Source organism: Octopus sinensis, linkage group LG24, assembly GCF_006345805.1.
Source record: "Octopus sinensis linkage group LG24, ASM634580v1, whole genome shotgun sequence".
In the NCBI taxonomy this organism is placed as follows: Eukaryota; Metazoa; Mollusca; class Cephalopoda; order Octopoda; family Octopodidae; genus Octopus; species Octopus sinensis.
Genome location: NC_043020.1, coordinates 18,060,260 through 18,088,235, shown reverse-complemented (window position 1 = coordinate 18,088,235; position 27,976 = coordinate 18,060,260). Strand labels below are relative to the sequence as shown.

At 39.5% G+C, this 27,976-nt stretch overlaps 1 protein-coding gene across 1 annotated transcript in view; it reads left to right on the top strand.

Annotated features, from left to right (window-relative positions):
- Positions 1 to 27,976, top strand: part of LOC115223813 — a 201,092-nt gene that overhangs the window by 112,406 nt on the left and 60,710 nt on the right. Inside the window, exon 16 of the mRNA XM_029794483.2 lies at positions 526 to 7,198. Within this exon, the coding sequence (XP_029650343.2) occupies positions 526 to 7,198 (6,673 nt within the window). The remainder of the gene's footprint in view (positions 1 to 525; positions 7,199 to 27,976) is intronic.

Genomic DNA, 27,976 nt, shown 5'->3' with positions numbered 1-27,976 from the left:
ACTGAACCACTAAGTTATGGAGGCATAAATACCACCAGTGCTAGTTGTCAAGCAGTGTGGCAGGGAACAAACAAAGACACACATGCATAGATATATATACAACGAGCTTCTTTCAGTTTCTATCTGCCAAATTCACTCTCAATGCTTTGATCAGCCCAAGACTATAGTAGAAGACATGTTCCCAAGATGTCACATAGTGGGACTGAACCCAGAACCATGTGGTTGGAAAGCAAGTTTCATACCACACAGCCAGGGAGATTGAGTTACTTTTCCTTCCCTATTTGGTTACTGTTTCTTACATAAAGGCTCCTTTGTTGGCTCAGAGTACGAGTGATTATCACTAACTTTGCAACATGATTTCCATTGTAATTTTGATTTAAATATGAATAAGTAAATCCAACTAGCTTTGAGATGCCCTGCTTTCAAAAGGGTTTTAAACTACAAGTATATCCATTGCTGGTATTTTGTTCTTTAATTATGCACATGTATACATCTTTATATATAAAATATCTCTTATCTTTACAGATGAACAACCAAAGATTCGCAAACGAATGGGTCCTCGTGGCCCTGTAATCAGCTCTGCCAACAATCCCTCCCCTGTAAGTTCCGAGGGACAGGCTTCAAGTTTTTCAAATTATGGCCCTATTTTCCAAAATGACCCTGGATTCCTTGGCTCCGGTTCCAATATGCAGGCCTACCAAAGTCCAACAAATTATCAGGATTATGATCGCCGATGGGATACTCATGCATTTCGTGAGGATATGTCTAGCGGTGTTCCTAACGTCGATCAGCAATCATCTCACTGGAACCCTGCATGGTCACGCTCTTTACACTCAGCACGTGCTGATCCTTCCAGTTACGCTGGGGCCGGTAATGTGCATGGTAACAATGGCAGCTACATGACAGAAGGCTTCTCCCGTCCATATGCCAATCAGCAACCCCAAAATCATCCCTCACAAGCTGCTACATTAAGTGAATCCAGCACTGATCAATATCCTGCTTCATTTCCTTATGACATGACGAACATATATAGTCCGGACTCCTATTCACGCTCACGAACATCTGACAGTGGGCACACTTCAGATCCACACAACAGCCCCTTCGCTGGCCATTTATCCCCGTCCCCCGGTTATTCTCGTGATGGATTCGAATCAAGCCGATCTCCTGTTCCACTCTCTGGAAATGTTGGAATACAAGGATCAGGTAGTTCTATGTATAATCAGACCCCTTCGTTGCCTCCTCCTGAGGAAAGCCAGGGTAGTTTCCACAAATTATTAACTTGTAACGACAGCCCAAAGCAAACCATTCCAGCCGATCTTTCAACCCATCAGTCATTGCAGCGAAGTATCAGCCGATGCTCCACACATTCTAGTGAATCAATAAGTATGGGTGCCAGTACTACACCTGACCCTTTTAAGAGTCTTCCAAAACCTGTTTCTTCAGAAGATACTACTATGGAGACTTTTGAAAAGATGTCAAGCATAGAAAAGTTAGATGAAACAGCCGAAGGTCGTTCAAGTGTTGATTCTTCAAATCATCCCCCATCGGAAACTGGAAATGCTTCACTGACTCCATTAGATGGTAGTAACTCACAAAAGAAACATATGTCCTCAATTAACATAAGCCATGAAGATTTATTTGGAACCCCTTCTCTTAATTCTTGTGCTGATCTTTCCTCTGATTCTTTCACCTCTGCTGAAGGTAGCCGACACCAGAGTGTTGTTGACCAATCAAATCAAGGCTCCTTCATTTCTTCAGGATATTCAAACAAGAATACGTCACACCCACAACGTTGTAGTTCTGTCACAAGCGAAGAAGAGGCACCCAGTTACCAGTCGCTGACTATGTCGTTCCCCGGTAACCAAACCGGTAACCGCAGTCACTCGGCGATAGCCAGCCTGGAACAGATGGTGTCTAGTGTCGGAGGCTATGATATTGGTTATGACTATGCAGCTTTTCCGAACAGAGCATGGCAATGTGCTGGTACTCAACCATCTCACAATGTTACCCCTCTGCACAACATATCTGCTGGTCCAACTATGCCCCCAGGTGGGAATTTGCCGGCCAACACCAGTATGCCATCTGGTACAAGTATGTCAACTGGTTCAAATATGCCTTCTGCTCCAAGCATATCATCTGGCCCAAACATGCCCCCCAATCAAACGTTGACGTCTGGACAGAATATGACGAGATCAAATATGCCTCCTGTTTCAAACATGACATTAGGTTCAGGTATGCCCACTGGATCAAACATGCACTCCGCTCCTAACATGACACCTGGACATAATATACAAAACCGTAACCTGTCATCTTCTGGACACAATATGCCAGCAATGTCACCTGGTCCTTCTCTCACTCCTACGAATATGCCCCCACATAGCATCCCTACTAACCACAATATGCCATCAAGGCCGAATGTCGCTCCTGTGAACATGTCTCAAAGCCAGCACGTGACTCAAGTGCGTGCTTTGACACCAAGTATGTCAACGAGCCTTCATGGAGGTCATACTATGGGCCGAAGTGTCACTCCTCATGGGCATGGCCATGCAATGCACCCACAAGTCCACAACATATCTCAGGGTCACTCTGTTCATCCCTCTCACAACTTAGCCGCTGCACCTCAACTTCCGCCACCAGGTCACAGTCCAGCTACTTCTCCTCCCAGTGCCCATGGTCACAATATGTCCGGTCATAGCATATCTTCTGGTCATAACATGATGCAAACTCACAATCTTCCTCAGGGCCATCATGTTTCACAGGGGCATGACAGGTCCCACTCATACAACATATCTGAACCGAATTATACCACACAGGATGTCATGATGCCTAAACAGGGTCGTATGGCTTTAAAAAAGAAACGAGGTGAAACGGATAACTGGTCATATGGTAAATCATATTATCAACAAGGTAGATCTTGGAATCAGCACCCTGGACCTCCAGGTCAAAATTATAGGAACACCACTTATTGGAGGTATATGGATACTTACCAAACTTACCAAGGCTATGTTCAGAATCCCAAGGTGGAACCAGGAACTATTTCACAAACTCCAAAACTACAGCCTGTTCTGCCTCCTGGAACACCACCTGAAAAGAGCAAGCGTGGAAGGAAAAGGTCTTCTTTTACTATGGCTAAATCTATGTCAGCTATGCCTGTGGATTCCCAACTATCGCAGTATACTTACACTTTCCATGTGCCAACCCCGATCTACAAACGGCTTAAACTTCTCCAAAAATCAATGATTCCTGAAGAGAATGCTGTTTGCATTGTTCGCATGCACCCAATGGACGCTCGCCGCTATAGTTTGCTTAAAATTGGTCGAGAGCTGGTAAAGATTCCAAAGCTGGAGGAACGAGATATCAAAAGAATTCAGAAGGAAATTAAAGAGACAGGTTATTATCCTGGAGCGTGTTCACGTTTTGGTTATATGGTTCCATCTGATCAGCCAAGTATATCGACTAAAATTGGTTTATTGCCAGGTTTGTTGAATGAGCCAAAACCAGTTTCTTCTTATGAACCTGGTATTAAGTATGTTACAGTGGATAGGAAATTGCTTCCTATGAGTGCTAAAGGAATGGGTAAAAATGCTCCATCGGGATTTCAATTAGAATATGAACGAATGTTATCCCAGAATCCTCGAAACCGTGCAAGGTCTAATGTCAAGATTAAATTGACTAAAGCAAAAGAAAAACGTCGGCGAAAGAAAGTACGTGTGACTAACAGGAGAAAGGGCTCTTGTGATTTGCTGTCCGACTCTTCGTTATACACAGACTGCTCCCTTGTTTCTCAGTTACCTTACAACAAGAATTTACCCAGCACCAATCCTCATAACCAGTATTTACTCCCATCCTCTGCATCAGAAATAACAAGTCATAGCAAGACTCCTGTGTTAATAGAAACTCTGCATTCGCCGCCTATAGCCAATATCCAGTCTTCCAATGCAACTGAAAACACGTTACCGCCTGTGAAAACCACGCATGTTAGGCGTTCAACTCGCCCTTTTCCCAAACACAATGTTGTGCCACCCCTCCCAGGAGCAAGACCTCGCATCATCACTGACAACAAGTACCGTAGTAGTAACAATAATAATTTTAATACACAAAATAGCCAGCTCCCTACCTCACATGCAACAAATATCACTCCTCCAGTTAAACTGTGTCCAGGTCAATGCCCTGAGCAACCCACTAATCTTACTATGAGTCTCCCTCAACAAACTGCTGATACTACTTTTGACGCTCACCCCAAAATCGATAACATAACAGAACCTGAAGTCGGGCCAAATTCCTCCAACAATTCTTCACCTAGTCCATTGAGTTCCTGTAAAGATAATCAGTCTCCTTTTCCAACTAACATTGGTTCACCTCATGACCCCCCACCAACATCTGGTTCATCCCTGTGGCAACCCAGTAATACACCAACTGGACAAAGTTTCACCGTTAACTCTTCTATTCAATCCTCTTCAAACAGCCAAGATTCCCAGCAGGTGCGCAAGCGAAAACTGGGTTCTGATAATGGAAGCCAAGATGGTTCAAAACGCACCATGAACTTTTCCACAATGGATTTCACAGATATCTATGATCCTCACTTAGAGGGCTATGATGATGATGATGTTGACGCAGATGACGATGACGATGGTGACGATGACGACGACGACGATGACAGCCACGATAACTTTGATCATAAAGCCTCTTCCGGAAATGTTTGTTGTCTTGTTGTCAACAAAAGAGCACACCAGAGGTCTCTAGTGGTGAAGTTGGAGAAGTTAAAGCTGCCAAGTAAAACGGTGAAGGCCAGTGAATTTCTTGCTACACGTGATGGCATTCCACATCGTAGTTGTGTTGGTAACAAAATACCTGGCCGTATTGAGAATATTGGATGGGAAAGAATTAAACTAGCTGATAAAAATAAGTATCGTGGTGGAGTACCTCTAATGAGTTATTCAAGTCCAATAAGTGATGATAATGGACGTCTTTCCCTGTTCACTCAGCATTCTGGTAGCATGTTCTATGACCGACCAGCTAGTGACTATTTTCAAGATGAATATTTGGGAGTGGCTATTGCAGGAACTCTTGATGAGCCCAATGATACTGGTTTGCTTATGTCACTTGACGACGATGGCTACTCCCAAATGATAAATACAGATTCTAGTTCAGGGGAAGATGCAACCATAAGCTACGAAGAAGAATTCGAAATAAAGTCCCGAGGCAAGAACAAACGTAAAAGAAACCTCACTCCTAACCAACGTCTAGGTGTTGCTTTCTTGACTACGAGGCATCGCAGAAAACGTGCAGTTGCAATAAACCATGGAAAACTGATGAACAGTTTGTCTTTGTTGCATCAAGCAACATTGGCTAAATTATCAACGCTCTCCACATACACAGATTCTTCTGATGATTTTAAGAAAACCTACAATGATGTTATGTCAAAGTTAGCATTATTTTCTCCTCCTGTTTCTGAAAAAGGTGATACCTCTCCGCCCCAGCCACTATCCCCTGAAGAAAATGCACCTCTGCCAGTAGTTGACGGGAATCCTGACGACGTCTCGCTTGACTCGACCGATGGCGTTTTGTCTCAGCCTAACTTCCTGTCTCAAACTTCCTTAGATTCGATCTACGAGACCCCTTTGTCTAGTGTAGAGACACAGCGCTCCTGTGAATCAGCCAAATCCCCTAGTCTTACATCGTTGGGTGGATCTGAAACAGAGCCAACCAGTGATATAATAGTACCAGTTGTGAAGCAAGATGAAGCTGCAGAAAACAAGTCTCCGCCCATTCCAACATTGTTGTCTTGGAAAAATGACGCTCCTACCGATAAATCACCCTATGCTGTAAAGACGGCTGTTGTGAAGCTCATTCCACGTGCAAGATCTGGTAGTAAATCTAAAGTTGATTGCAAACCTGAGTATAATGATTTGGAAGCTACTTTTTCTCTTAACCCCGCTACTCGAAATTTCTCCCTCGTTAATTCCAACCAACAAAAAGAATCGAGTGAACTTGAAGGTTTCCCTAATGTACAGTTTCGTATAGAAACTTCTCAAGCTAATAGTAGGCTTGTAGGGAGCAATCAGTCATCAAATTGCACTGAAGACGAAATTAGTCGAGCTGAAGAACAAACTAATACTTCCCCTCGTCCCTACCAGATGGGCAATTATTCATTTAATTGCCCAGCAGAAACCAGTAGTGACAGATTAAATAGTTATTCTAATTGTGATGCAGCTGATATGGATGTAGGATATCTCATGGATAAAATAGACAACGAAGAAACACAAAATACTTTGATTGAAGAGAGAGAAACAGTATCAGAGGTTTGTCACAAAGACTCAACTGAGTCGTCAGAAGTTGAGTTTAAAAATATTGCGAATAAGCTACCAGCTAGTCCTGGAATTGAGTCAGGTGAGAATTTAGAGGAGACAGAGAAATCAACTGAACATCAAGTTTTGCAGACTACACAATTGATCTGTGAATTGAACAAAGAAACGGAAGAAGCTACTGCAAAGCAGACAGGTGTTACGTGTAACAGTGAAATGGTAGAATCTGCACAACGAAAGGAAACTGTGAAGAAAATATCAGAAACTGCAGATCAGGAAAATGGGGTTTCTAAAGCAGCTTCAGAATCAATTAAGAACACAACTGAGTCTCATTTGCATATTGGATCTCAAAATACCATTTGTGAAGAAGGTCCACTCAATGATGTTAGTTCGCAAAGAGAGGTGAATGGTGGGCAGTGTATCACCACTTCTAAGCAAGGAGAAATCAGTAGATCTGGCGAAGAAGTAGAACAGGGTAAGAAAGCATTAGCAGCTGAAGATGATGTCTTTAACTCCGACATAACAACATTGGATTTGTCCGTAAGCCATAAAACAGGTGTTTTACAATCAAGCAAATCTTCTGGTAATTCATCAAAAGAGAAGGAGTCGGCTGACACTAGTGAACCCAACCAGACTAATCAAGCAGCTACAAAGGAATCTCAAAAAGTTAATGTGGGTAGCAATGAAAGTATAGGCTCTGAGAGACAGGACGATCACTTTAAAAATGCCAGTCCTCAGCCAGTCGCTGGCAAAGAGTCTCTGGTATTAACACCACGCGATCGTCCACCTAGCAAAGACTTAATCTGTCATACAGCAACAAAATATGGTCTCAGTATACCTAAGGTCACTGAACCTTTCTGTGGCAAACCTGAAGACATCACAGAAACACCCAGGTATTACAAACTATTGTTTTGATATCATCTTGATCTTCTTTTAAAACTTTTTATCATTTTTTTTCTGCCATTTCTGATCAATCAGCATTCGGGTGACTGGTGGAGAAAAATTTTGATTGGGATGTGAAAGCAGTTTATTTTATTTTATTTAAAACTTTTTTTTTTTAAAACTCCTTTTCTTTCCAAAATTCTCTGACCAAGAAAAGAGCAGAAACACCCTTCTATAGTCCATGCCAGCTATTTTCTTTTAAATTGGTCCCTACACTTGGCACCAACAAACCAAATGTGTATACTCTCTTTTGGGGCTTAACTGACATTGCTCATTGAAAGAAAGTCTGCCAGCTGATTCTAGAAGCTGATTGGATATTAGACAATCCCTCCAGATCCCTTGGAGATATTCACACTTTATTGTCCAACCCATAACACACCACCCTCAGGCATCACAACTTATAATATTGCTACCCTCAGGCATCACAAACAGTTTATGATAATAGGTTTAGTTCAATTTCAAATAATTTTTTTAAAAAAAGAGGAGACCCTTACACACCCATATGAAGCATTAATTATTACTCATACATACATCATACACACATAACATTTTTACTCCATACATACAGATGCATACCTCAAGCAATATAAAGTACAGTTTAGACAATACCTGGCAGACAGTCGGATACTTCTAACACTTTGTATTGTAATCATTGCATATTTTGTAGAAATGGTTCGCTTTTGATTCCCGTTTGCGAACCATTTCATTTATGTCACCTATGCCTCGGGGAAAGGCATGAATATCACAAATTTCCCTTCCTCTATAAAATGAGGCTCCATGCCAGTGTCAAAGTTATTATTATGATTTCATTTAAAAAGGATTTTGTTTTGTCATTTTTCTCTGTTAGATCCTTCCAGAGATGTTTTTGTTCACTTTGGAAGTCATCTATTTTGCTTGACCCTTACTTAATGGCTAGCTGCTTTCTTTGTCCCTTTGGAGAGGGTTTTGCTGTGTTGTTGTTTGCCCACCAGAAACAATGGATTCAGTTGACTTGTCTGTTAAGCAGACTGCTGTTGTAGAAAGAAGGATCACCTTTGTAGAAATAGTAGTTTAGGGGTGTGGCGCATGTCCTCCAGTCAGCTCAAAGTTGGTCGATAATGTACACTTTTGGGATATCTAGTATCTTTTTGCCTGCAAATATTGTGTATGTATGTATGTATGTGTGTGTGTGTATGCATGTATGTATCCCTCTGTCTATCCATCTGTGTGTATATATATATATATATTATCTATATATATATGTGTGTGTGTGTAGGAGAAATTACAATAAACACAAGTTTATATCATTTGTTCCCCTGTACATTTTACAATTGTGGTTGTTTGGAACTCCTGCATTTGATGTTCCAATTGCAGTTGAATGCTTAACCACTACAGCTCATCGAGGGAGCACTTTATTGCATTATGTATCAGAGAGCTAAAGTCACGCGCGCGTGTGTGTATATGCATATATATTATATATATGTATATATAAAATGTCTGATGTTTGGCACGATTTAGATAGCTATCTTATGTATGTATATATAATATGTATATAATCTGGCCATACTGTGACTGTGAGTGGTGAAGAATATATATATATATATATATAGTATTTTGAAGACTCAGTTGTTTCATAGGTATGTGGTTGTGTTCCTGTTTTTCTTTCTCTGTAAAAGACAGATACTTTGTTATAAAAACAAGCCTTTGCTATAAGGGTCAAGTTGAAAATTTCTCTCTCTCTTCGCGTACTACATGCTAGTTGATTATGGGATTAGTTGTGACTCAATCGAATGGATTATTTTTCATGGATATCTCTTAGCTTGTTTGTTATGTATGTGCGAGTATTTTTTTGGTTTGCTTGATGTGAACATGCCTCATTCTGTAAAAGTATTTCTCACCATCTCTCACAATCTTTTTGATTTAAAAAAAAAAAATTTTTTTTTTTTTTTCCTTTCCTTCCTATCGCTATCTTCATTATTCTTCTGCCTCATTGAAATGGCCAAAGTGTTCTGTGAAACTAGGAAAAAAAAATAAAAAGCCAAAAAAGAAAAAAAACAACAAAAAAACAAACGAACAAACAAAAATATGGAAAGAAATAAAAAGCGAGAAAAACAAAAAAAAAAGATAATGAAACAAACAAACAAATAAATAATTCCTCATCACAAAGACAAAAAGAAAATGAATTGAAAGAACAAAATAAACAAAGAAACCAAGCAACATTGAAACTTCCAAACTGTATCCATTGTTTTTCATCCGATAGATTGGCCTATTTATTTGTTTACCAGTCACTCTCCTTGACTCAAATTTCAAAAAACTAAACCCTCAGCCCTGAAACCTTTTTTTTTTTTTTTCCACCCCCCCCAATTTCTGTTGAAAATTTGTCTGTCATTATGTACGTGTCTTGTCAATCTCTCTTTGGTCATTAAACTTGTTTTCCCCCTCCCCGCCTCCACCACCACCACCACCACTCCTCTACCTATTTGGACAAATTATTAACTGGTCTGTTCCTTCTTGTCCCATCCCACACTCTGACCCCCCCCCACCCTACATCACAGATAATCAGGTTGCACAACTATTCGATATATCAATACAACATTAAGCTTCTTTTTTTTTTTCTTTCTTCCCCTATTGGCAAGAGGATAAAAAAAAAAAAAATGAAAACTCAACTAAACAAATAAAGAGACATTTCAAAAAACAAAATTCAAACAAGGACCCTTTCTGAAGAAGCCCATAGCGCCATGGATTACGTCTTCATCAATATGGTATAACATATATATATGAATATATATATAGTTCCTTCCTTCCCATCCTCATCATTATCACTACAATAATTGAGCTCTGTCCCTCCTTTCCTCGACCCCCTAATCTTTCTTTCTGTGTCACTATAATTCTCTGCATTACCCATTCCTAACAATGCACAACATTTTTATACACACACACACACACACATATTACAAGGCTTAAACATAGATACATACACATGCATGCGCACACGCACGCACACACGCACACACAAGTGTTGTGAAGAGAGCTAAGGTGTCTGTGTGTGTGTGTGTATGTGTTAAAGGAACACCCCACCCCCCAACAAGAACCATATTTCATGTGTCAATGCATTGTGAAAGTTGGACTATAAACATCTGTATTTGAAGATGTCGGATTTTTTCTCTCTCTCTCTCTCCCTTTCCCCTCCTCCCCTTCCCCCCTCGATCTTGAAACACTTTACAAAAGCATTGAAGGAGAAAGAAAAAAAGTCATAATTAAAACGTTTAAATAAAAACCAAACATCATCTTATTTTTTGTGCGTATGTTATTATGTCAGAGTGCATGTGTGTGTATGTGCATATATATATATGTGTATATATTCACACACACATGCACGCATATGTGTGTATATTTTGTGTGTGTCTATTTGCAATGTGTAGTTGTAGTGCATTGATTGTTAACATACCTCTTATCTTTACACATTTCAGATTCGTGGATTTTTCATTAATGTTGATATAAGATTTTAAAGTCTGTGTGTGTGTGCATGTTTGTACATGTGTGTTTTTATTTCTGCGGTCATTCATTGTTTCGTTTGGGACTCGTTTCCTTTCTTTAACTTCTACCCCCATAAGAAAATGTTTTGCTTTTTCTGTACTTTCTCAGCACTTAAGCATTTTACTGGCAACATGTTTAGACACGACTCATCCTTACTAGAGCAGACCTGTGACCAGTCCTGCATTCCAGTTGTGACTCTCACATCTTTTTAGAGGTATCTAGGACTACATCATCTCGTATGTCCTTTCCTTGTTTTATTAAAGTAATAAGGATGACTTTGAGGGAGGTTTGACTGCTATGTTAGCCAGTTTGAGGACAACTGTGTTGAGGCTCCCTCATTGCTTTTAGATTTATCAGGTAAGGAAACTCGGTCACTTATTCTGTGAAATGGTTCCCTTTCTGTAAAGTAAAGCTTAGCAACTAGTAGTTGTACATTAATTTATCTTCTTCTAAAGAGTATTGGAGCCAAAGAAGTCACCTTGCTAAAATAAGCAGTAAGTTCTCATAAATCATAGCCTGCCATCTTTGATATAAAAAAAGTAACACATTTGATTAGTCATTTATACTCTTAAAAAGACGATGTGACAGTTACAATTAGCATGTTATTGATCATAGACCTGTTTGTTCCAAATTGACCGGGGGTTAAATAACACCAAAATACATTATCCTTTGCATTGTAATGATAATCTTAAAAAATATGGTTGGTTATATTTAAAGGGAAAATATCCATAAGCTGTTCTGTGCTGCACCACATACCAAACTCTCCCATATCCACCTTGTCTGCCTCTGGACTACAAAGGTTTCTTTGGTTTGAATTTTTTGGGTGGTTTCTGAAGAAAGCTAGTTTCATGGCAGCAAGTTGCCAGCTCTGGCTTAAGCCTTCTCTTTTACTGGGTGTGGAAACTAACTGACATTCTCATTTAAATGATAATAACCAAAGAGAGAACAATCAATATTGAGAGGGAGAATTGATGTTGGTACTTTTAGTTTATTGACCTTAGAAAGATAAAAGGTACAGTGTGACCTTGGCTGTAATTGAACTCAGATCACAGACCCAGAACCAGTGTCACGTGGTATTTGTCCAGTGTTCTAATGATTCTGCTAGTTCACCAGGCAAGTTCTTGGCAGAAGCAGTGTCTTCACCATCATAATTTCTTATTTCTGTATTGCCCACAAGGGGCTAAACATAGAGAGGACAAACAAAAGTATTAAGTCGATTACATCGATCCCAGTGCGTAACTGGTACTTAATTTATCAACCCCGAAAGGATGAAAGGCAAAGTCGACCTTGGCGGAATTTGAACTCGGAACATAATGGCAGGCGAAATACCGCTAAGCATTTCGCCCAGCATGCTAACGTTTCTGCCAGCTCACCGCCTTATAATTTCTATGTTTGTGTTTTCCATGCTGGTGTGTGTTGGACGAATCTCATTGAGGTAGTATTTTATGATCAAATACCCTTCCTGATGCCAACTTTTGTTTTCAGGTAAGGTGCTCTTTATTTCACATCTTTGCAATACTGATGAAGGGGTTAAAATCTCTATTAGTTAAAAAACCGGTAAGGGTTAGCAAACAGAAAGGGCATCCAGATTGTAAACAATATTTCAATATGTATTCACTGTTCCATGTAAAATGTATCCATCCAGTCCACACTGTAAAAGGCGTCCAGCTGTAAAAACCATGCCAAAACTGACCTTGCCTGTGCTGGTCCCACATAAAGAGCACTCAGTCCACTGTGGAGTGGTTGATGTTAGGAAGAGCATCCAGCCGTAAATACCCTGCCAAAACAGACACAGTAGCCTGGGGTAGTCTTCTACCTGGGTAGCTCTTGTCAAACCGTCCATCCCATGCCTGCATGGAAGGCAGACATGGAACAGTGATGATGATGATTCAGCTAACCCATGCTGGTATGGGAAACTCAATGTCAACCAAATGAGTATGTCTGTGTTTCTGCATGTCTATAGTGGAACTGTTCAGTTATACAAAATGATGTTTGTGTCTCACCTGAAGGAAAAGTCTGGCAAATTATCAGCAGTTGTGGAATCATAGAATTCTAGGTACACAAATGCCTAAGAAAAAAAATAGGTTAGTCAGGGTTGGCTGCCACCATGTGATTTGGCCTGAATTACATCAAAATGCTTTCAGTGAATTTCATCTCAATGACAATCAAGTAGTGTTCAGTTGGCATCATCATCATCATCACTTTTACTGTCTCCTTTTTTATGCTTGCATGGGTCAGATGAGTCTTTTAAAGGCAGATTTTCCTATGGCTAGTTGCTTTTCGTGATGAGCAACCCTCACCTTGTTTCCAGATAGTTGTGATAATTACCCCACATGCTTTCATGCATGTCTATTAACAAAGGACACTGTTTACATCAGTGTTTCTCAACTGAAGTCCATATGGCCCCTGAAGGTCCATATAAGATTTCTGGGGGTCCACACAACAAAGTAGCAAATTGGAGATCCACAATAGTACTTTAAGGGCCCCTGAAAAAATGTTGCCTTTGTTGTATGTATTGTAAGAAAACAGCTCGGTTTCTTTCCTTAATGTTTTACATAAGTGCCTACACAAGTGAATGTGTGAAAAACAAAATAGCCATTTGATGTTTAAAAACTAGTTTTATAGGAACTTCTTTCACAATTCCCATGGGGGTCCACCAGAATAAAGCAGTAATCAAAAGGATCCATAGGTAAAAAAAGGTTGAGAACCTCTCGTTTATATGAATGCCAACATATTTACGATTAGTACACACATGTGAATGCAGGTGGTTTAGTGGTTAGGGTACTTGGCTTGCGATTGTAAGATCATGAGTTTGATTCCTGGCAGCATGTTGGTGCTTGAGCAAGACACTTCATTTCACTTTTCTCCAGTCCACTCAGCTGGCAAAAAATAGTTGTATCTGTATTTCGAAGAGCCAGCCTTGTCACATTCTATGTATCACTGTGTCTCCCTGAGAACTACGCATGTCAGTGGAGTGCTCAGCCACTTGCATGTTAATTTCATGAGCAGGCTGTTCTGTTGGTCAAATCAACTGGAACCTTTGTCGACGTAACCAACAAAATACCAGGATCATACTTCTCAACACTACCTAAACTCACCACCCTCTTAGTTGTGGGGTCTCTTTACTCCAGCAAGTTACAAGGTGACCTCACTAATGTTAATGTCATAAAAAGATGGAACATCCAGTACACTGTGTGAAATAGCTGGCATTGGGAAGGGCATCTAGCCATAGAAACCATGCCAGAACTGAGATATTAAAGCAAGTTGTGGTACTCTAAGCTGCTAGATCCTGTTGAACTGTACAACCTATATTTGTATGGAGGGAATGTGTAAAATGACAATATCTTTTGGACTGGTGCAATTCATTTATTACATGGTACCATTTTTAGGAAAATGAATATTATTTCATGTCTTAATTGATACATGTGACACAAAACTCTGCTTGCGAAGACCTTTTGAGGCAAGTGAAACCGAAATCAATCAAAATCAATGGAAATTGTAGTTGTTATACCAGTGCTGGTGGCACGTAAAAGAACCATCCGAATGTGGCCGGTGCCAGTGGCACATAAAAAGCACCAACCGATCGTGGCCATTGCCAACCTCGTCTGGCACCTGCACCGGTGGCACGTAAACAGCACCCACTACACTCATGGAGTGGTTGGCGTTAGGAAGGGCATCCAGCTGTAGAAACACTGCCAGATCAGACTGGGTCTGCTGCAGCCTCCTGGTCGAACTGTCCAACCCATGCTAGCATGGAAAGTAGACGTTAAACGATGATGATGATGATGAATTGATACATGTGTGTGTGTGTTTATTTCACACACATACACATATATGGCTATAGACACAAGCAAGGCTTTGTGGCAAGAAGTTTGCTGCCCATTTGGATGGTTCCGAGTTCAACCCCACTGTGTGGCACCTTGGACGGGTTTCTTCTACTATAGCCCCAGGCCAACCAAGTCTTGTAAATGGATTTGGTAGACAGATACTAAAAGAAAGCTGTTCGTTTATGTATGTGTATTCTTTTATTTGTTTCAGTCATTTGACTGTGGCCATGCTGAAGCACTGGCTTTAGTCAAACAAATCAACCCCAGGACTTTGTAAGCCTAGTACTTATTCTATCAGTCTCTTGCTGAACCGTTAAGTTACCGGGACAAACACAGACGCACATACACACACACACACATATATATATATACAACGGGCTTTTTTCAGTTTCCGTCTACCAAATCCACTCACAAGGCTTTGGTGTTCCCCAGGCTATAGAATATGGACACTTGCACAAAGTGCCATGCAGTGGGACTGAACTTGGAATCATGTGGTTCCAAGCTACTTACCACACAGCCATTCCTGTGTAGGTGCGTATGTGTATGATTGTCACTGTTATACTAGCAGTGTCATTCATTTCCAATATTCTGTGAGAACATGTCTGGCCATGGGGAAGCATCCTTGTTTGGAAACGGATGAGGGAGAGCAACAGGAAGGGCAACTAGCAGTAGGAAGTCTGCCTCAGTAAACTCCACCTGACCCATGAAAGCATGGAAAAGGAGATGTTAAAGCGATGGTGATATATATAAATCTATTTAAAATTATGAAAACCAGAATAAGATTCTTATCACTGGCATGGCTGTGTGGTAGGAAGATTGCCTCCCAGCTACATTATTCCAGGTTCAGTTCCACTGCATGGCACCTTGGGCAAGTGTCTTCTACTATAGCCCTGGGCTGACCAAAGTCTTTTGAGTGGATTTGGTAGATGGAAACTGAAAGAAGCCCGTCCTTTATCACTGCATCACGACTGGTGTTGGTTTGTTTATGTCACTAACTTGCCAGTTAGACATAAGAGAAAGAGAGAGTAATTACTAGAGGCAATTCATTTGACTAAAAAGCCTTCAAGGTGGTGCTCCAGCATGGCCACCATGCAGTGATTGAAATGAATAAAAGTATAAATAGATATCGTCCGAATGTTGAAGGGACTTCTGAATTGTCCTGTATTTTGACATAAGTGTCATTTATATCTGGTTGAATTTCAACTTTCACAAGTGACACACACGCAACTTGGAAAAAACAAAAAAGGATAAATGAAATGAAATAAACATGAATGCCAAAACTCAAGCTTGGCAATTTGGTTTATTGCATTTAATTTTCTGCTGTTTGTAATTCCAGTATCTGTCAACACACTGTCAAGGCTACAGCAACAAAATTATCTGCTGAAGTTTATATTTATATATGTGTGTATATATATATATTTACTCATCAAGCGTTTGCAGATTTTTCCCATTTCATATCTAAATTTAAGCTGCAAATCGGCCCTGATCAAGCAGACACATGATCAAAGGCATTCCAAGCATGACTATCCTGGCAGTTTTCCCAGGCGCCTCTCACTCAAGCCTTCATTTATTTATTTTTTTTTTTTAAAGTGTTTTTTTGATGATGGTGGAATTTGAGGCAGATTTAGCTGCAATTTATTTGTAGACTATCTTCCATTTATCACTTGTTTCGGTCATTGGTCTGTAGCCTTGAAGGCTTTTTAGTTAGACATATAAATTTCAGTACTTATTCTATAGTTTCTTTTGTTGAACTGCTAAGCAATAGGAGGACAACCACAAAGATATGCACACTCTGCATGTTTGTATATGTATGTCTTTTTTCTTTTACTTGTTTCTGTCATTGGACTGCGGCCATGCTTGAGCACCACCTTGAAGAGTCTTTAGTCCAACGAATTGCCCCCAGATATTTTTTTTCTTTTTAAGCCTTACTCTATTGGTCTCTTTTGCCGAACTGCTAGGTTACAGGGGCATAAACGAACAGCAGTTGTCAAGCAGTGGTGGTGGACAAACAAAGACACACAAATAAATAGATGTGTGTGACATGCTTCTTTCAGTTTCCGTTTACCAAATCCACCCATAAAGCTTTTGTTGACCTGAGGCTATAGCAGAAGACACTTTCCCATGGTGCCACACAGTGGGACTGAACCCAGAACCATATGGTTGGAAAACAAACTTCTTACCACTCAACCAATGGGATAGAAATCGGAGACCCCTTTCAGTCATGAATGACCATGAGATTGCACCTAGAAAGTTACCCTCCGAGACACAAGTCCGGGCAAGGTTGTTTATGGAAGACCAGCAGTCACCCATGCGTACCTATTTCTGTACTACCCACAAGGGGCTAAACACAGAGAGGACAAACGGATTAAATTGATTATATCGACCCCAGTGCGTAACTGGTACTTATTTAATCGACCCCAAAAGGATGAAAGGCAAAGTCGACCTCAGCAGAATTTGAACTCAGAACATGGCGGCAGACGAAATACCACTGAGCATTTCGCCCGGCGTGCTAGCGTTTCTGCCAGCTCGCCGCCTTATGTATGCAGTCACCCATGCATACCAGCCTCCCCTCTCCACGCCACCAGTGTTATCCAAGGGAAAGGCAAAGGCCGATACAGCTGAGTGAACTGGAGCAACATGAAATAAAGTGTCTTGCTCAAGGACACAACACACAGCCCGGTCCATGATTCAAACTCACAACCTGACGGTCGTAAGTTCGATGCTCTAACCACTGAGCCATGCACCTTCACGGGATAGAAATACCTTATTTGAAAAACAGGTAAGAGTTGGCAGCAAGTAGGGTATCTAGGTTTAGAATAGTGTTTCAATAAGTCTCATCCAAATCATCTTATAGAATAACATTGTAGAGTAAGTGTGAGAGTCTTGATCTGGCTGGTAGAATATTTGGACCAGATGACTGACACACTGTCGATTATGACATTGATGGTTCCAGTTGACCCAGTCAACAGAACAGCCTGTTCGTTAAATTAACATGCAAATGGCTGAGCACTTAACAGACACTCATACCCTTAACCCTTTCGTTACCAACCTGGCTGAAACCGCCTCTGGCTCTGTAGTACAAATGTCTTGTTTTCATAAGGTTTGAATTAAAATCTTCCACCAAACCTTAGTCACACTTTATGTTCCTAACACCAGCTTAACGATAACGAAGTTATTTTACAAAATTCTTTGTTATATCTAAAATAATTGAGAGAACCACAGAGCATCCCAAAATAAATACAGTAACGAAAGGGTTAACATAGTTTTCAGGGAGATTAAGCATGACACAGAATGTGACAAGGCCAGCTCTTTGAATAGCAGAATTGTTTCTATGCTGTTTTTATGTTCTAAATTCAGATTCTGCCAGGGTCAATATAATGAGTACGAGTTGAGCACCGAGGTCAATGTAATCAACTTAGCCCCTTCCCCAAAATTGCTGACTTTGTTCCAAAATTTCAGCTATTATTTCTATATATATAAACGGCAAAATGTCTGTGTGTGTGTCCTTTATACAAATCCACAATTTTTCAGTTAGAGGGCTCGCACTTTCTATGGTCATTCAAAACCGTCCAAGGGTGGTCGTGCACATCTTTACATTTCCCCAGTCACCCAGCAAAGCCATTAAAAAAATCAATAGAAGGGACTTTTTTGTGAATTTTCTATCCAAAACCCAATCAAAATGCCCGAAACATGATACGCCAATTAAATGCCAGCTAGCTGTATGTGATTGGTCGGAGATTTGGACCGTACTCGCGTGTATGTGCGCACACATGCAGCTGTATATGCATGCACTAGCACTATGACCTGGCATTGCCTAGTCATAGTGCTAGTTATCATTATTATTATTATGGAATGACTGAATCACCAGTGCCCCAGACAGCATGATTTGCAGTGTTCTTTTATATTCTTAATTCACATCCTACCAATGTTAACTTGGCATTTCACTCTCCTGGGGTTGATAAGGTAAAAGTACCAGTTAAGCGCTAAATTGATTTAAAACTACTAACACTTCCCCCAAACTTCTGGCCTTGTGCCTATGTTAAAAACATTAGTATTGTTCTTCATTCACATTTAATGTCTCTTTATGCTGGCATGGCTTTGATGGGTTTGCTGTACACACAAACATCTCACTCATTCATTTTACATCCATTTTTTCCATGCTAGAATGAGTTAGACACACACATAAGAAAGAAAGATGACAAAGGAAAAATACTATTATGAACTTCGTTAGCTTACAGCTGTCTTTGCTATAAGATGCAGTGAACTCATAGAAACAGCTGTAGGCCAATGGAGTTTATTCCTTTGTCATCTCTCTTTGCTTTTACTGCTCTATGCTCGTCTGACACTTTGTTCTGAAATACACATATATTGAGTTCTACACTAGGCTATTAGCCTTGCAATGCCTAAATGAAATATACATACACACATACAATATATATATACACACACACATATATACACACACACATATATCTACATATACACACACACACATATATGTGTATATACATATATAGTCTGTTAGGGTGTGGGCCTCATGATCATAAGATTGTGGTTTTGATTCCTGAACTAGGTGACGCAATGTGTTCCTGCACAAAACACTTCATTTCATGTTGCCCTAGTCCACTCAGCTGGTGAAAATGAGTAATCCTACAATAAACTGGCATCCTGACCAATAATTGGGGGGGGGGGGGGTATACACCACAGAAACCAGGAACCCAGCTATATGAATCTATATGATTCCAGAAGGATATATATATATACAACAATAATATTAAGGAATGGCCTTGATAGGCCATTCCTTAATATTATTGTTGAATGTACATTATATAGTCTGTTGACTATTTTTTCTTTCTCACTAGACTGCTGGTGGCGAAAAAATTTCTCTTGAATTTTTTGCTACCCTTATATTGATAAATATATATATATATATATATATAGAGAGAGAGAGAGAGAGAGAGAGAGAGAGAGAGAGAGAGAGAGGCAATTATGTACATAAAAAAAATATGTATACACGCAAAAGGTGGAAACTTTCAGGTGATGAATTTTTATGTATAAATATATAGATATTTATATTATTAAGTCCAACTTGCACAGAGTAGAAATAACATCCCTTTAATTCTGCTGTTTGTAAGTTGGACTAATTAATATAAAAATCTATATAGTTAAAAATTCATCTGAAAGTTTCCACCATTTCCTTTCTCCTGTTTTGCATGTATACATATTTCGTATTTAATGCATTTAATTTGTTTATCCACATAATTGCCTCTACACCTGCTCAACTTGATCCCTCTTATAGCCTTTCTTTACCTTGTGGAATAATCCCCTGTCGAGACATCAGAGTCCAAGTTTGAATCTTTTGAGCATTACTGTCTTCTATACAGAGAATCTCTGTGTGATTTAGAGTTCTTTCCCACCGCATGGCATCTTGAACTCCTGGTTGACAAAAGCCGTGGAAATGAATTTCAAATAGAAAGGCGCAGGAGTGGCTGTGTGGTAAGTAGCTTGCTTACAAACCACATGGTTCCGGGTTCAGTCCCACTGCATGGCACCTTGGGCAAGTGTCTTCTACTCTAGCCTCGGGCCGACCAAAGCCTTGTGAGTAGATTTGGTAGATGGAAACTGAAAGAAGTCCGTCGTATATATGTATGTGTTTGTCTCCCCGACATCGCTTGACAATCGATGCTGGTGTGTTTAGGTCCCCATAACTTAGCGGTTCAGCAAAAAGAGAACGATAGAATAAGTACTAGGCTTACAAACAATAAGTCCTGGGGGTCGATTTGCTCGACTAAAGGCGGTGCTCCAGCATGGCCGTATTCACATGACTGAAAGAAGTAAAAGAGAAAAGATATATTTGTGTGTGTGTATTTGCTTACATTCTGGGCTTCTCTGAAAATAGCTGAACTACAAGTGGTGACTTCAATTTCCTTCTGTCAACAAGTCATTCATTGACTTTATGCTTTCTGAAATGTGTGGAGTAAAAAGATTCCTTACTTGAAAACAAATTAAGGTTAGCATTCAGCACTGTAAAACAATGCTTCGATAATATATTTATCTGACATGCTTTGGTGGAGGAATGGGCATAAAAAATGAACAAACATCAAGTTATAGTCATTGGTTTCTCCTGTTGCTGTAAGAAATATGATTGTCTGGTTGAGCTAGTTTTGTTTCTGAGTAGACCAGCAGCACATTATACTAATTACCTTTATCCAAGAAGACAAACGAGAGAGCATCTTCAAGGTGTGCTTGACCTGCTAGAAATTGTATCCAATTCCATATGTTATAATAAAAAAGATCTAATCTGGTTTCAAATCTGCTGATTAAATAGAAAAAACAACTTAAAACATTAAAAAAAAAAGCTTTTCATGTGAAGTGTCACAAAGTCGAAAACATTGAGAACTATTTTTGTAGACTTTTTTTTTTTGATAAAAGATTGGATGGCCATGGTCAGAATATTTTTCGTCATTGGTCTTGTCAGTTAGGATTGAACCAGGGTGAAACGACAATCAGCAAATAGAGAAGTGAGGTATTTTACAAAATCCCTCTAAATTTTTCTTCGTTTTCAAAATCATTTGAAATATATGATGTAGGGTATTTCATTAGGAGTATGATCGTTAATGAGTTAAGTATTAACATGGGTGCACAGGTATGTGTGGATTATGCTAGGTGCAGGCATGGCTGTATGGTTAAAAAGTTTGTTTTGCAAGTTTAAGGTTCAGTCCTGCCTCACAGTACCTTTAGTAAACTTCTACTATGGTCCCAGGCAGACGACTGTCATGCAAGGGAATTTGGTAAATGGAAACTAATGGAAGCCTTCATATGTGTGTGTGTGTGCATGCACAGAAGTATATGTCAGTGTTTTATTTTTTTCCATGCCCATCACTGCTTGAGCAAACTGGTACTGACGTTGACATTATGACCACTCTGCTCTTTCAAAGACCTGTCGACTAAAGATATCTTTTACTTGAAAAATGGTAAGGGTTGGTGGCAGGAAGAGCATCCAGCTGTGAAGTCTTGTCACAAAAGGTCACCATCCAAATCCTTGTTAGCATGAGGGGAAAACAAAAAATCAATGTTAGATGAAAGTAATCCCACATATGCAGAGATTCAATTAGTCGTAGCAAAATTGTCCCTGCTGACATTCATCACATCATGATCCTATGTGCCATAACCATCAACAACCCCTTATCATCTTGCATTTGCAAGATTTTCCAGCTAATATACATGGCATGACTCCATATCAGATGCCGATGCGACTCATTTTCAGCTGAGCAGACTGAAGGAAAGAGAAAAATGCTGTCTAGTACAGGAACTGAACCCTCAATTTTACAATGTAGAATCCAACAGTTGAACCACAAGGCCAAATACCTCCACATCATTAGGTTTTATTTAACCCCAATGTTTTGTTTTCTTATATTTTCAAACTAAAACAAATTAGTAATATTTCATTTTGGGATTTGGTTTGCAAGATTCTTTATGTGAGTTCGTGTGTTGAAGCATATTCTGTTGTGTCTGGGGAGAGTCATTCTCTTTTAGTGCCTTATTATTTAACACACTCACCGGTAAAATTTCCACTTATTTCTTATTTTTATTCTCTAAATAAAATAAAAATAAGAAATAAATGGAAATTTTACCGGTGAGTGTGTTAAATGATAAGGCACTAAAAGAGAATGACTCTCCCCACACACAACAAAAATAAGTAAATTTTAGATTGATAATTTATTTCTTCAAAATAACTTGTTTAACCCTTTAGCATTCGGATTCCTCTGTTAAATATAATGCTTATTTATTCACATTGTTTAGAATTAATCATGCATTATCTTGTAGCTATGAGAAACTGTTAATTTTTAGAATGTCATTGTAGGGTTGGTGTGAGAGGCCAGATCTGGCCAGTTTGAATATAAAGCAGAATATTTTGGCCAAATATGGGTAGTTCAAATGTTAAAGGGTTATACATCTACGTATTTTCTTTGAAGCATATTTTACTTTACTCCTGTTTTTGATTATTACATGTATGTATATGTGTCTATATATATATTCACATACACGGACATCTTAGGCAGCATCAGTTTTGAAAGATTTATTTCCAGAAGCAAAATAATGTAATTTGAGGCATTTAAATACTTTTTTAAAAACTTCATCTAGTATTTAGTAGACATGCCTTGTGCAGTTTTTAGTGATTTTAGCTCGCTTGAGCATTGTACTAATGAGTAGCATCTGTACAGATGAAACAATATAATGAGAGGTGTCTACTTACTTTTAAGATGTCTATGTGTGTGCAATATATATATATATGTCTTTGTATATGCTTGTGTTTTGTTATAAAAGGAGAGCAGCAGCCAAAACCAAATCATTCTCAGTTATCTGTATGTATACCTAAATTGGACTACGTATCACTTTTTGTGTGTGTGTTTAAGGTTGGAGGTAGCACTTAATCCTTCCTTGCTTTTCAACTAGTAGCCTTTTCATATTGAACTTCACTTTGGTATGGGGTGGGGGTATAATACAAGAGATGTTGGAATAAAGCTGTGGTCCAAATTCTATTATGGATCCTAGCTGTGATACTCTTGGGAGAACTCAAACTCAGGATACCAGAACCTTTTTTTCTTTCCAACTATATTATATCTAAGATTACATTATCTAATGCCACTTACTGTTTTTTAAGACATGATGGTTTGATATCAGAAGCTTTAGCTGCTTTTTCTAGCTGATTGAACAACTAAATAGAAGCTCCCCTTGTTGGCTTCTTTACAATGGTTTGGACACTTGATTTTGTAGTACAGAGATAAATGGCTTCTTTCTGAAATTGCCAACATCTGATCATTTCTCCCATTTGCCAGTAGCCCACATGTATTATATCTTAGATATATAAAATATCCCTAATTGTCCATTCCATTTCCAATAAACAATCTCTTGCTCAATCAGCATCATCTGGTTGGCTACCTTGCCTGGATCAATGCAACTCCTCCATGCCAGCTGCCCCTGATCGAGAGATGTGTTATAAACCTCTACCTTGGGTTTTAGTTACATTATTTTTTCACTAGCTGAAATATATCTTCTTTACACCTCACAACTACAGTTGATAGTGGTTGTCTGGTAACTGAACTGGTTGATCCTGGCAGTTGACTGTTTGTTGTTTGTTCATTTTCTCAGCATCGAAGTGATATCAGCTGTCTGTCAAATGATATTAGTTCATCTGCCAAAATAGTTCACATCCACCATGCTGCAATCCATGAATTCAACCTACCCTAGCTCAGATGGTTACATGCTATTCATAACCCATAGTTAGGGCCCTAACAGGTGCTACTTCTCCAGTTAGAGTAGACATGGCAACAATAGTAGTTAAAAGGCGGTTACACAATCCTTAAAATCCTGAAATCCCTGAACAAGAGACCCACTACTGGCCGCAATTTAAATTCATACTCAGAACATAAAAGTCTAAAAGCCAGCAACTGCTTCAATGGCCTACAAATACATAAAATTGGAAAAATGCTTAGAAAAGGACCAAGATCCAAAGAACACCTAAATGACCCAACTTCTGCTTCCAACTCCTGCTATAGAGTGTTGGATGAGTTACTTATAAAGAGTTGAAATCTGCAGTTAATTTTTATCTTATTTCTTCAGTTCAGCTGACAGGAATAGATAGCAAGACATTACCTGTGGTAGACTGTGACCCTATCCAGGAGATAGATTTATCACTCATCTCTCACTATGGCACTGAAATAATAATACAACAATTCTACTTCCTAACTATGGTACCCATTTACAGATAGATGGACTGAGCTAAACAATCATTGACTTTTTATGGGGCATATTACAGCACACGAGAAAAAGAGAATGAGAAAATTTACACGATTGTTTGAACTGCTAGAAATAGCTGCCAAATCTCCTTCAAATAAAATGTTACAAGGATACATTGGATGGTGTAGTCCCAGATAGTCTTTTTTAGTTTGTTTTTCTTTTAGCCAGACCATTTGCTGAGTCTCCAAGTGTGGTGGGTGGAAAGGAGGGAAGGAAGATGTTATCTTCCAACCGATAATTTGGCCTGAATGCTTACAACAGTGGGAATCTGCTAAAAGTACTCAACATCCCCAGTGGAGGTGTTGAATCAGGAAATGTATTCAATCCACCACTGAAGTCTAAACATGGGTCAAATGTCTTTAATCATCAGGTTGGTCAATGAAGGTGTGGCCATGGACCATTTCATGAACTCTAAGACTGATGAGAGGAAGTTAATACCCTGACAGGGGACCTAGGTTGAATACCTTTACTAGAGCTAACATCACTAAGGGTTGAGTAATTAAGCTCTATAATAATCAACTGCATCAACTCTCAATACTTATTTTACCAAACCCAGAAGGACGAAAGATAAAATCGCCTCTTTGAGAAGATCATTGTTTTACATTCACTTTTCCTGTGCTAGTCTGGCTTGGGTGAGACTTAAAAGCAGCATTTTGTGGCTATTTATCCTTCCTACCACCAACGTTTGCCTGTTTTTCAAGACAGGTATTTTTATTCCTCTATCATACTCTTGCTTCTCAACACCTGGCATAAGCCACCTCACTCAATACTACACTCCACTCAGTCAAGGAGTCTTATCTTGTGAGCTACTTGATCACCTCACCAGTGCTGGTGACACAACAGCACCCAGTGCACTATGTAAAGTGGTTGGTGTTAGGAAGGGTATCCAACCATAGAAACCAGGCTAAGACAGATGTTGGAGGTCAACACAGTCCTCTGCTTTATTGGATCCTTTCAGACTGTCGAACCCATGCCAGCATGGAATGTGGAAGCTAAATGATGATCATCAACATTTTCACACATAGAAACTACCAAACAAGAGGATATACGATTTGCAGATGTGAACATGACATTGCTGTCACCAAAACAGTGTGTCAGTGTGAAGACTTGGGGAAATAAACACACACACACAGAAAGACAGAGAGATACACAATGGGATTCAATATTTCACACCCAAGGCTTAGGTCAACCCAAAGTCATAGCAAAATACACTTACCCAAGGTGACACACAGTGTGATGGAACCTGAAACCATATGGTTACTAAGTGAATGTTATACCACACAGCCATACCTGCATCTAGTTGTATTTATATCTAAACAGTACAAGACATTTTATTCAGCATGCTACTATTTCTGCTAGTGTCAATATTTCTTTTTAATTTTGGTACAAGGCCAGCACTTTCAAAGGGTGTGGGAAGCTGATTACATCAGCCCCACTGCTCAATTGTTACCTTATTTTATTGACCCTGTAAAGATGAAAGACAATGTCAATGTTGGGAGCACTGTTTGGGTGACAGCGATATTATGTTTGAATCTGCAAGCAATATATCCGCTTGTTTGGTAGTTTTTATGTGTCAAAATAATCATCATCATCATTTAGCTTATTATTTCTTTATTGCCCACAAGGGACTAAACACAGAGGGGACAAAGAAGGACAGACCAAGGGATTAAGTTGATTACATCAACTCCAGTACATAACTGGTACTTAATTTATCGACACCGAAAGGACGAAAGGCAAAGTTGACCTCAGCGGAATTTGATCTCAGAACGTAACTGCAGACGAAATACCTATTTCTTTACTATCCACAAGGGGCTAAACACAGAGAGGACAAACAGATTAAATCAATTTCATCGACCCCAGTGCATAACTGGTACTTATTTAATCGACCCCGAAAGGATGAAAAGCAAAGTTAACCTCAGCGGAATCAGAACTCAGAATGCAAAGACAGATGAAATGCCACTCAGCATTTTGCCCACGGTGCTAACCATTCTGTCAGCTTGAAGAGCCAGAAAAAATTGCCACTAGCTATTTGGTGCAATGGGCTGATGGTTCTGCTAGTTTGCTGCCTTAATGCTTTCAAATTTTGCACAAGGCATAGGAGTCGCTGTGTGGTAAGTAGCTTGCCTACGAACTACATGGTTCCAGGTTCAGTCCCACTGTGTGGCACCTTGGGTAAATGTCTTCTTCTATAGCCTTGGGCCAACCAGAACCTTGTGAGTGGATTTGGTAGACGGAAACTGAAAGAAGCCTGTCGTATATATATATATGTATGTGTGTGTGTGTATGTTTGTGTGTCTGTGTCCTCCCCAACATCGCTTGACAACCAATGCTGATGTGTTTACGTCCCCTTAACTTAGCAGTTCGGCAAAAGAGACCAATAGAATATGTACTAGGCTTACAAAGAATAAGTTCTTGGGTCGATTTGCTCGACTAAAGGTGGTGCTCCAGCATGGCCACAGTCACATGACTGAAACAAGTAAAAGAGTAAGGCCAGCAGTTTTAAAGGATAAAGGCAAGTTCATTACTTTAGCCCCTTTTCTTAACTAATGATTATTTTACTGACCTTGAAAAGTGAAGCTAAACTCAGAATGCAAAAGAGCATTTCGTCTGGCACGGAAAAGATTATACCAGTCTTAATACCTGGTTTTTCTCCAAGAGCAGATAACTTTTTACTCACCTGAACTGCCATTGAATCTTCTGACAAGAGATCAAAGCAGTAAAACACACCAAAGCTCGAGTTTTGCTTTGTGAAGCTTTCTTGTTATTGTTATTAGTAGTGGGGTTTAACCCCGGTCCAGTCCTGATCAGGTAAATCTATGATCAGCTGCATTCCAGTAATCTTTTATCTTTTACCTGTTTCAGTCATTAGCCTGGGGCTCCGCCTTGAAGAATTTTTAATTAAATGAATTGCCCCAATATTTTTCTTTTTTCTTCCTTTAAGCCTCATACTTATTCTATCGGTCACTTTTGCTGAATTGCTAAGTTACAGGGATATAAACACACCAACACTGGTTATCAAATGGTGGTGGGGAACAAACACACACACACACACACATACGTATAATGGGCTGCTTTCAGTTTCTGTTTGCCCAAGGCTATGGTAGAAAACATTTGCCCAAGGTGCTGCGCAGTGGAACTGAACCCAGAACCACATCGTTGGGAAGCAAACTTTTTACCACACAGCCAAACTTGGTCATCTTTTTGCATAGCCACAACTGCTTCCATATCTGCAAATGGTAAGGTATGATTTGACATATGGCTGCTATTTTTAGCAGGTTAAGTAATCAAATAGAGACTCATATAGTAGCTAAAAATCTATATTAGTTGTTACTGTTTATACCCTGGTTAACTCTTTCCATGCAGACTTATGGTCAAAGACATTTCTAGCCATGGCCATCCCACCTTTATACATATCCATTTATCCATTAGTTTATTATCCAATATGATCTTTTTCCGAAGATATTAAATATTGATTTGAGATTTAGTTACTATTTCTAGCAAGTCTCGTAACCATGTACAGACCCCTACCCCATCACTACTATACTTGTTATTTTGTAGATATTTCAAATTGTTCTAAGCACCTTC